The following is a 12,303-nucleotide window of genomic DNA, read 5'->3' as shown; positions in this document are numbered from 1 at the left end:
TTTGCGAAACTATTGTAGATAGACTACGTTTTCGAAACACTCTGTAGATGATACAGACATACGCTGAAGAGCGAATATTCCGAATTCTCCGGATCGCGGAGTCAATGAAAGTATGGAAAAGAAGAATCGATCGAAATGATAGTTGTCGCGCACCGCTCGTCCGACGGTTTCGTTTCATCCGGCCGTAACACTTGGCGCACAAAGCTTCGTTTTTCGTCTTCGGCAACGCCGGCAGATTCGAGCGTGAGGTGCAGTCTACTTGAATACGCTTGCAACGGCCATGGTCATCTGTGCGCCATATTTCGGACACGGTGCGGCGCGTGCCGTGTCGATAATACCACACCGATGGATTCAATGACGAACGATAAGTAATTACGATACGAAAGAGCCCACGCCGAGGTAATAATTTATGCGGACAATAAGACATATGGTTCGACAGTCGGTTGTAATTGAACGAGACACCGAGAATTTGAAGATACAAACTGTTCTGTAAAAACTTTGCAATACGGATTGCCAAGTCCATGCTAGACCGATATTTCGTATTGCTCGCGGATCGGCCGCGTTCATGCTTCATAGTTTATAGCGTGTACAATTGATCTGCTCGATGTTATTGTTTGATGTGTAACGTAGTGTACGGAGTGTTCCAAATCGAAACCGGCACGCTTTGCTAACACATTCGGACGCGGATAGCGATAATTTGTCGAAACCGTATGGTTTTCTGATGTTCGATGAACGATTGTGTATCTTCGACAGTTAAGTATCTGCGATTCGTACTGCAATTATTACTCCTCGATTATCCGAATCAATGGACAAATTCTTAATAATTTCACCTCCTCCTTGAACAGCTAACACTACCTGTTTCCACTTTGACGACATATACGATATGTATCGTCAATTTAAAGTATATACTACCATTTTCAAGGAAAAAACAAAAAATACTGTAAACGGACGGTCTCACCCGCATCGCCGGGTCAGAGCGTTCACTTGTTACGGTTTAGAGATTATAAAAGAAGAAAGTAATCCTTATGTTATCTTTTCTTCAACTTCCCACATAATTCATAAAAATTCTCATATTTGAAACAAGCGTCCACTTGCTACGGTTTGGAGATTATAAAAGAAGAAAGTAATCCTTATGTTATCTTTTCTTCAACTTCCCACATAATTCATAAAAATTCTCATATTTGAAACAAGCGTCCACTTGCTACGGTTTGGAGATTATAAAAGAAGAAAGTAATCCTTATGTTATCTTTTCTTCAACTTCCCACATAATTCATAAAAATTCTCATATTTGAAACAAGCGTCCACTTGCTACGGTTTGGAGATTATAAAAGAAGAAAGTAATCCTTATGTTATCTTTTCTTCAACTTCCCACATAATTCATAAAAATTCTCATATTTGAAACAAGCGTCCACTTGCTACGGTTTAGAGATTATAAAAGAAGAAAGTAATCCTTATGTTATCTTTTCTTCAACTTCCCACATAATTCATAAAAATTCTCATATTTGAAACAAGCGTCCACTTGCTACGGTTTGGAGATTATAAAAGAAGAAAGTAATCCTTATGTTATCTTTTCTTCAACTTCCCACATAATTCATAAAAATTCTCATATTTGAAACAAGCGTCCACTTGCTACGGTTTAGAGATTATAAAAGAAGAAAGTAATCCTTATGTTATCTTTTCTTCAACTTCCCACATAATTCATAAAAATTCTCATATTTGAAACAAGCGTCCACTTGCTACGGTTTGGAGATTATAAAAGAAGAAAGTAATCCTTATGTTATCTTTTCTTCAACTTCCCACATAATTCATAAAAATTCTCATATTTGAAACAAGCGTCCACTTGCTACGGTTTGGAGATTATAAAAGAAGAAAGTAATCCTTATGTTATCTTTTCTTCAACTTCCCACATAATTCATAAAAATTCTCATATTTGAAACAAGCGTCCACTTGCTACGGTTTAGAGATTATAAAAGAAGAAAGTAATCCTTATGTTATCTTTTCTTCAACTTCCCACATAATTCATAAAAATTCTCATATTTGAAACAAGCGTCCACTTGCTACGGTTTGGAGATTATAAAAGAAGAAAGTAATCCTTATGTTATCTTTTCTTCAACTTCCCACATAATTCATAAAAATTCTCATATTTGAAACAAGCGTCCACTTGCTACGGTTTAGAGATTATAAAAGAAGAAAGTAATCCTTATGTTATCTTTTCTTCAACTTCCCACATAATTCATAAAAATTCTCATATTTGAAACAAGCGTCCACTTGCTACGGTTTGGAGATTATAAAAGAAGAAAGTAATCCTTATGTTATCTTTTCTTCAACTTCCCACATAATTCATAAAAATTCTCATATTTGAAACAAGCGTCCACTTGCTACGGTTTAGAGATTATAAAAGAAGAAAGTAATCCTTATGTTATCTTTTCTTCAACTTCCCACATAATTCATAAAAATTCTCATATTTGAAACAAGCGTCCACTTGCTACGGTTTGGAGATTATAAAAGAAGAAAGTAATCCTTATGTTATCTTTTCTTCAACTTCCCACATAATTCATAAAAATTCTCATATTTGAAACAAGCGTCCACTTGCTACGGTTTAGAGATTATAAAAGAAGAAAGTAATCCTTATGTTATCTTTTCTTCAACTTCCCACATAATTCATAAAAATTCTCATATTTGAAACAAGCGTCCACTTGCTACGGTTTGGAGATTATAAAAGAAGAAAGTAATCCTTATGTTATCTTTTCTTCAACTTCCCACATAATTCATAAAAATTCTCATATTTGAAACAAGCGTCCACTTGCTACGGTTTAGAGATTATAAAAGAAGAAAGTAATCCTTATGTTATCTTTTCTTCAACTTCCCACATAATTCATAAAAATTCTCATATTTGAAACAAGCGTCCACTTGCTACGGTTTGGAGATTATAAAAGAAGAAAGTAATCCTTATGTTATCTTTTCTTCAACTTCCCACATAATTCATAAAAATTCTCATATTTGAAACAAGCGTCCACTTGCTACGGTTTAGAGATTATAAAAGAAGAAAGTAATCGTTATGTTATCTTTCCTTCAACTTCCCACATAATTCATAAAAATTCTCATATTTGAAACATCCCTCGTAATACCAATGACCACACCCTCGCACATTTAAGAGCCAGTCGTCATTTGTTGCGGTTTCGAAATACGGTTGGCAGATTTTGTTTCGATCCTTGTTCGAACCTCCGATACGATAAGTTATACGATTTAAAGTTACGATAAGTTATACGTATTTGTCGCACCCAGCAATTAATTGTATCAGACATATCAGCTGGAATAATATAAATTTTCATAAAACGTTAATCACTCTCGGTCCGATTCCACGATTTGACAATTGTGTGTAAAATTAAAAAAACATGTAAGACACCGTTCAATCGAGTTTAACTACTTATTAAAATTAACTTCTATAATAGCCGATATGAAAATTATAAACTTGAAATTCGGATATTAATATGTGAATCGATTGTTATTCTCGTTTATACTTTTCTATGATTCTCTACAAAGAATCGTGGAAGCAGTATTTTAATGGTAATTAATAGTGCTGCAATTCCGACGATAAATAGTACAACTATTATTCTTACGATTGCAAAATGAATTTGAGACATATTATTTATTACCGATTGTAAAACTGAAGCGAGTAGAGAATAACAGAATAATTTCAAGGACGCGATTATACTTTCAGATCTTTCGGCATTCGCGTTCCGAGCGGTCTACGCATTAAGCATTATTAATTACGCAAGCAACGATCATTGTGCCGTAGGCGTTATCGAGTTTGATAACAAGCAAACTCGTGTAGCGCAACTGTAAACTGCAAATCATAGATGTCGCTGACTCGAGCACTTTCTCGCTAGTGCTTGCTGTATCGTTAGTAAGTATATAAGGCGCAGTCCGAGCGATTTCGCTGGGTGGGGTCCGAAGCGTCAACGAGATAGAAGTTGAAGTACACGTTTCTTTGTGGATGCGCTCTCTTGGCGATCGTGCCTTGACGCCGTCCCAAAGATACGCTGCTTACTACCGCTTACGAGGCTCTCACGATTCTCAAAATATTATATCTTGACTTTTCCACATTTGACACCGATAGGGAGTTCGACTGGCAGTGACCCAGTGGCTCGCGAATATTGCGGTGCGCGCTTTCTTAAATGTTTCGTTAAAGTTCAAGATGACATACTGTATCTTCGATTTCTTCTAAATCCATATGATGCGACGTTGACCCCATCTTTTGAATATTTTTAAAAGATCTACAGCGTTCGCCGTGTTTATTTTTTCTTATTGCTAATAAACGCGTTTGGACCTCGCACCTTCGACGAGTTCCATATTTTCAAAATACGATTCGTCGATGCGTCGTCCTGCCTTTTTTTTTATCGTTAATTATTTTCCATTTCGAACGGTACGCGTGTACTCGCACAAATGACGACAGGCTTTTCGATAACTGAGCCGTTTATTTTGAAAGTGGCATAAGTCACTTTACCGTAATGAAAAGTGGTGATTTTTTAATGTTTAGACGAAATTATTAATACCGAGAAAAATATCAGTATCCTGAGATAACAAATACAAGTATAAATCTTCTCGGAAGTTAGCATCCATATTTTTAAACGTGTTAAAACGCAAACCCTAAAATATATCGACTTAAAAACAAAGTAACTTATATTTTGGCGTACGAACGTATTTTTTGTATCATTCTCGAAAAATCGACAAACGTAATTAAAGGTATCCTGTCGATAAGTTCATCTTGTTTCGTAAACCTACTAAAAATAGTATCATTGTTAATTATCGCGGTAGAAAGACGATAGAAAGACACCTTAACGATCTAAAAATACGAAATGTCTTTTCGACGGAAATTCTGTCTACCTGACCTAAAATGGAACTACGAAACTCTTGTTCTCTTTCGTTATTAAATGAAATTAATTAATAATAATTTAAAATTATTAATTAATATATATTATATATAATAATAATATATAATATATAATAATATAATATATATATAATAATAATATATATATATAATAATATAATATATATATAATAATAATATATATATATAATAATATAATATATATATAATAATAATATATATATATAATAATATAATATATATATAATAATAATATATATATATAATAATATAATATATATATATATAATTAATATATATTAAATTATAATTAATAATAATAAAATAATTAAAATTAAACCTGAAATGAAACTTTTTCATAGGTATCCTCAGATGCGCGGTAAACATTAATCACCGTTGTAAAAAGAAAAGCAACGTATCGTACATTTACCAAATCGACCCACCGTATAATTCCACCGTTGCATATTTCATTATATTGTACAAAGTTATTTATATTAAAATTATATTATGAAAGCCTAAAGTACGATTAAAATAATAAATTGTAACGATTAAGCTAAGCTTATTCTTCGGATTCATTTTCCGCAAATTTGTTCCATCAGGCGCTATACTTTCGCACAAGGGTCGTCGATAAAGCGTCTTTCGTCACGCGGTATGTTCTCAACTCGTTCAAAAATATTATTTCTCACGGCGCCATGGGTGTTATCGAAACGAATTCCGACCTCGTTGCTTCTTCAAAGCGTTGCGATCGGTCTGAGATTTTCCTCCGCCACGGGACAATCGACGATCGCGTTAATCACAAAAAGGGTTAACGAGTTTTGCGTTCGAGTCGAAGAGAGCGGTGGCAAAATCTTTCGACACGGAGTCAGGTGGCTGGAATCGTAATCTCGTCGAGGGTGCTGCCTTTGACACCATAAGGGTAGCGAGGTGTCATAAGATTTTCGATGATCCGCTCACCCTCGTGCCCTGGAACGAATCGTCCTTCCCTTCAGGAACTCGGGTCCTTCGTCCTCCGGTTACGCCTCATTAACGAACAATATGCCGTAGTAACGAGGATGTAATTTTTGTTGGAGCATTATTACCAGCCGCGCGCGAGATAGCTCCGAAACCGCCATTTCGTCGCAGTATTATCAATTGCCGTAACCGTGCTTCGCTTTGCGAACATTCGAATCGCTGCGAACTATCTTCGCAACTGTTTATCGTTTGAAAAATATTTCAAACGCAATTTGCTTCGTTCGAAGATGCCGTGATATGAATTTCAAGTACTTTTACGTAAAAAAAAAAAAAAAAAAATAAAAACGAAACGCAAAATCTATGGAAAAGCGAAATATTCGTTTACAAAGCACGGAAAGAAAGAACGTGGAGGTTCGAAGAATTCGTGGGACGGATTTGACCGAATACAGGCTCCATCGTTGGGCGTGACCAAAAATGGTCGAGTTTTCGAAATTGTAACCGGTATCCATTTCAGGTCAAATTTGCGCCGCTTGTGATCTTTCACGCCGACTTCTCGTGCAAGGCTAGAAACAGCGATCTTCACGAATTCGCTTTATTTCTTGGCGCATTCCGTAATTTTAGCTTCCAACGTATTGATCGCAAATTGTTAGATGTTTCAGTTATCTAGTTTGTTCGAATTGTAAATATAACGGTACTAGTACATGTATTTAAGGAGTTGTTTCCTAAACTTTTCATAGCGTCTAATTTCGTTAACACTGCGGTAAATATTATTTCATATCTTGTCTATCATGATAACGTATTGTACTCTAACAATGGATGCGACTAAATACAAAGCCAACGAACCGATTGACAAAAAAAACTTTCGCGAATATACGTGTAAATATTAATAATATATAATATATTATTATATGGCAACTAAGTTTTAATTATTATTGACAACTAAGTAATTGCCGATTTGTTTAATGAAATAAAAAATTTTTTTTTACTTGGGATGAAGTTTAATCCGTAATGTATTTTCCATTTTGTTCGATGACCTTTTGCCATCTCTCTGACAACTTGAAAATTCCACGCTCGTAGAAAGTCTGATCCTTTTCGGCCAAGAACTGAGTTAAGTGAGATTTTACAGCGTCATCATCGTTAAAAGTTTTACCGCGAAGGGAGTTGTCCAGGGATCGAAATAAGTGGTAATCCGATGGCGCGAGATCAGGGCTATATGGTGGGTGTAACATCAATTCCCAACCAATATCCATCAATTTTTGCCGAGTGGACAAAAACGTGTGCGGCCTAGCATTGTCCTGCTGGAAAATGACACCTTTACGATTGACCAATTCTGGTCGCTTTTTCTTGACCGCTGCATTCAATTTGTCCAGTTGCTAACATTCACGGATAATAAAAAATAACATAATAATAATAGTAATAATAATTTTATAATATAACATTTACGGATATCATAAAAATGGGAGTGAGAGACATCTGTAACTGAAATCGCGGCAATTACTTAGTTGCCAACCCAATATATAAACATTCTTCCTATATTTTTGAATATTGTTCTTTATAAATCCACTCGCACAAATACTGTTTGTAACAATTAGCTGTAAAAAATATTGTTCATTCGAATACGAGCGTTTCTAAACAATAACATACTGTTCCATATTGTGTACTTCAATTTCTTCATCGTTCGGATTTATTGAACAGTTGATTCAATGCCCCTATTTTGGAAAAAAACATTTGAAGTAGGCGTTTCAAAATAGGGACAATCAATCCGAAACACGGGAATATGATACAAAAATGCCGTTCCATATTAGATGCACGCTCGTACAATCTTGGCAATCTTATACCCCCGAAAAGCGTCCCATAATGGGGACATAATATTCAATATTAATAACCATAATATTCTGGTCGCTTTTCCTTGACCGCTGCATTCAATTTGTCCAGTTGCTAACATTCACGGATAATAAAAAATAACATAATAATAATAGTAATAATAATTTTATAATATAACATTTACGGATATCATAAAAATGGGAGTGAGAGACATCTATAACTGAAATCGGCAATTACTTAGTTGCCAACCCAATAGTTTGTTCGAATTGTAAATATAACGGTACTAGTACCGTATTTAAGTAATACATGTATTTAAGGAGTTGTTTCCTAAACTTTTCATAGCGTCTAATTTCGTTAACACTGCGGTAAATATTATTTCATATCGTGTCTATCATGATAACGTATTATACGCTTACAACGAATGCGACTAAATACAAAGTCAACGAACCGATTGACAAAAAAAACTTTCGTGAATATACGTGTAAATACATACATTTCATTACTTGATGCATTTATAATCGCGGAAAATAAATTCAACGGTATCCGTAAGAACAGTTTCGTTTCTTAAACAGGTTACGCCCATTCAGAAATCGGTGATGTCTAATTGTTCAACATCGGGGAAAAATTCTCATTTACGACTGAAAGCTGAATGACCGACCATTCGATGAAAGAGAAAAACACGAAAATCGCGCGGAACCGACGATAATGAGCTCTATTGTGAGACGCGTGCCGCTGTCCGCCCACGTGTTCCGAAATGAACGTTTTTCCACGGACCACTTGCCAATTCGCTGCATGGAAAAGGGTTACCGATCGCTGTCGCAACCCCTTTCTATCGTTCGGGCGTCGCTCGATGATCGTTTTCCGAGCAAAAGGATTCTCTTAGAACCGTCAAATGCCTAGAATCGCTCTGCTCGCTCGTTTCGTCGATCTACGCCGACGATCAAAATTGACCCTTCTGTCATTCGGACAGTATTCTACCGACTAACAATAAGTGGGGCATCGATGGTTACATCTATTGGCATCTATTATACATGCCACAATGAAAAGTAATCGTTGCGACTTACGAAGCAAAAATGTTACCAAGGATTTTAGTGAAAACGTTGAAAACGATTGAGAAGAATCGTTTGACAGAAAAATTCACGTAACGCGCGTTGATTGTAATTTAACTTTATGCGGAAAAGGAATCGAGAATAATAGCGTTGTTATATCACGGTTGCAAAACAATGCTTTATTTACAATATCTTATGACATCGGTGATTTAAGATTCTTCGTATAACTCTAACGTCGCTTTATTAAATTGAGTTATTAACGGTGTCGCGTCGCAAATTCTTCTTTGGCCCCGTGTTATAATATCGTAATGGACGGCAGAAACCGACTATGTGCCGTAATCTTCTCTTAGGATAATTATCAAAACTTCTTGACTAGTTAACTCCTTATCGATCGAACGTGGATTAAAATTAAGTTAAATATTCTATACCGTTTGAATATTTGTAATAATTTTGTTAAATGGTAACGCTTCGCAGAACTCCGTTGTAAAACTTAACGCAACACGGCTACCAACTGACCAATCCTAAATATAAATAATTATTAGAGCATCGATGGCACTATCCTTTTACATTTCTACTATCACTTATCACGCGCTCGGTCGGTTATTCTAACAAAAGTACTCGAACATACGTTGATTAGATCTCCGTTAACCCTTTCGCTACTACGGACCACTATAGTGGCTTTCCATATGATGCCACTGAGGTACTACGGACCACTATAGTGGCTTTCCATTTGGTGCCACTGAGGTACTACGGACCACTATAGTGGCTTTCCATTTGGTGCCATTGAGGTACTACGGATCACTATAGTGGCTTTCCATAAGATGCATTATATTGCATAATGTTATTTCCTCTCATACTGTAAATTAAAGAGCGCATGCTAAGACGTTATAAAATACCCTGGAATACCCTTTATTTATAAATACCCTTTGGAGAAAAATTTTTTCGTTCGAAAAATTCATTCAATTCAAACAGCTTAGGTTCTCCGCCGACCGCCGCGGAGTACCGACTTCCGCTGACGATCGCCGTCGCGTAGCGTGCAGTGATGTCGCAGCGCTCTGTTCAGCAGAAGTACCGCGACGGAGAATCCGCCCGTAGCGAAAGGGTTAATAGTATTACATAGGAATTGAAAACACCGAGTCGTATCGTGGTATTAATAAGTACACATAAAAAGATTGCCGCTTATTTAAAAATAATTTCACACCCTACTCAAATTAGATTCAATAATATCGAGCGTTTCCCTAATCTTTGGATCCATACATCGCGGAAACGATTGGAATTTGTTGAAAATAACGGCTACATATTTACACGCGATCCGTTTACAGTTTAACGCTCGCGCACGTATACGCGGTGCAAATATATAAAAGCCTAAATGAAAAACGAGACTTTCGAACACACAGAAACACTTTCATCATTTCCAGTGCATTATTTTAAGTTATATTCTGCAATTCGTTGCAAATCGCGCAATGCCGATTATAACCTACAATAAATATTTATCCTATTCTAAAACATATTACAAAAGTAAATGCATCTTCGTTGCGCATGCATAAAGCTTACAATTTAATCTTCGACGATTAACGATAACTAAGCGCGTCTCTAGTTGCTAAATTACGACTACGTTATATTATATCGTGTTATTTTTTCATTCGATAACGATCACAAGATCCTTTTCATACTATGCGATTCAGTCTAGTCTCTATTAATACCCTCGCAATATCGACCTTATATGAGCCGTTTATTTTGAAAGTGGCATAAGTCACTTTACCGTAATGAAAAGTGGTGATTTATTAATGTTTATACGAAATTATTTATACCGAGAAAAATATCAGTATCCTGAGATAACAAATACAAGTAAATCTCCTCGAAAGTTAGCATCCATATTTTTAAACGTGTTTAAAAAACGCAAACCCTTAAATATATCGACTTAAAAACCAAGTGACCGACTTGAAAACAAAGTGACTTGTGCCACTTTCAAAATAAAACGGCTCATATGTCCTTGTACAATCGCTGTCCGGCTGTCCAGCGATTGTAACAGTTGAATAACGATCGTACATCGGAAAATAAAATTCGTCGACGGGTTAATAAAATAACAAGCGGCAGAACAACATTTATTCCTACCCATTGCAACGACCTACTTTCGTTATTGCCATTTTCCATCGTGTCTCTGGAGAAGATCGCACAGCGCCGCGATGTACGTTTGCGCCATTTGCAACGTCTCGAACTTGCTGAGCTTGTGATCGGCACCCAGGCTCGGGACGACTTCCCTCAATTTGTCGAAAGCGTCGTTCAGACCGTTCATCCGGCGTCTTTCCCGCGCATTCGCCGCGAGACGTCGCCGCTTCAAGACGCTCGGCGAGGGTGGCACGTCCCGTGATCGTCGTCTTCCACGCCGCGGGCTGTTCGTCGGCGACAATTGCTTCTGAAAGTATTCGGTAAATCCGATCTTAGATTCTTCAAAGATCTCCATCGCGAACGAACAAAAACATTTCCTTCGCTACTTTTTTCGTTTCGCATCGATCCTGGCACGCTACCAAAAAAAAAAAGAAAAAATACTTGCACGAAACGATCCTCACGATAAAACGTAAATGGACGAATGGAATGAATACAATTTAACCGAGGGGTCGATTCGAACAGAAATTCGAGGTATCTGCTTCCGACGGACGCCCGACATTTCCACGGCCGAACGTATTTGCAACGAAACGAAACGATAAAATAGAAAACTAGGATGAACGAAAGGCGAAAGCGCGGCCGATCTTTCTCCAACGCACCTGCGCGGACGCGACAGGTTCCCAACAAGTCCTGCGCGGTTCGGCGATCATCTGCATCGGCTTGCTCTTTTCAAGCATCTGAAATTTTTGTTCCTGCGGTGGTGTCTCGTAGCAATAAGCCGCGGGGACGTATTCAACGGAGTTCTCTTCGTGTAACATCGACCTGGGAGAAACCGTGTGACTTATCGCGTGCTGTGGTTCGTACCTGTTGAAATTGAATGGAAATACATGAGCATCCGTTGACCACAGGATCAGCTAATGTATGGCATTACGAGCAATTTAATCTGCCTTCTTTCGTCGCGAACGCAACGAACGTTGTAAAAAATGAGTGCTTTCAGTGTCACGGTGCGAGCGTCGCACGAAAGGCAAGAAAGCGACGCGAGGCGTCGAATAACGCGCGCGCAGCAGAAATAAAAGAAAAACGGCCGGACAGATCGAGATTCGAACTTACCTCTGCGGTGTCATGGGTGTCAACACACCGAAAGAACTCCTGTCGTACGAGTCCGGGGTTCTCGAGTATTTCGGAACCGCCTCGTTCTCGTAGCCGGCCGGCTCCGATTCTTTCCGCGGCGTGTGCTCACCTTTGTGCCCGAAGTTCTCGCCGTACGGGATTTTCACGGAATCATAGCTCGGGGAATTGTACGGCGAGGGGTACAAGGAATCGAACGTTCTCGTGCCCGAGTACGTGGTCGTTATCATCGCGGTGGTCACCGGATAGTCGCGCGGGTTCGTCGTCAGGGCCATAATTCCGACGCTTGCTTCGACGATCGGGCCGCATCAAACGACGATCATCCCCGAAATTATGCTCACAGGCGTTTCA

At 37.7% G+C, this 12,303-nt stretch overlaps 1 protein-coding gene across 1 annotated transcript; it reads right to left on the bottom strand.

Moving 5' to 3' along the window:
* Positions 1–8,882: 8,882 nt before the first annotated feature.
* On the bottom strand, positions 8,883–12,303 carry LOC117228333 (uncharacterized). Its single transcript, XM_033484031.2, has 3 exons — positions 11,935–12,303; positions 11,484–11,688; positions 8,883–11,134 (listed from the first exon to the last, which is right to left on the bottom strand). Exons 1-3 carry the CDS (start codon positions 12,225–12,227, stop codon positions 10,856–10,858), a joined length of 777 nt encoding a protein of 258 aa, XP_033339922.1. The 5' UTR covers positions 12,228–12,303; the 3' UTR covers positions 8,883–10,855.

Source organism: Megalopta genalis, chromosome 2 (genome assembly GCF_051020955.1).
Source record: "Megalopta genalis isolate 19385.01 chromosome 2, iyMegGena1_principal, whole genome shotgun sequence".
In the NCBI taxonomy this organism is placed as follows: Eukaryota; Metazoa; Arthropoda; class Insecta; order Hymenoptera; family Halictidae; genus Megalopta; species Megalopta genalis.
The sequence above is the reverse complement of the archived record's forward strand: the minus strand, read 5'-3'. Positions and strand labels throughout refer to the sequence as shown.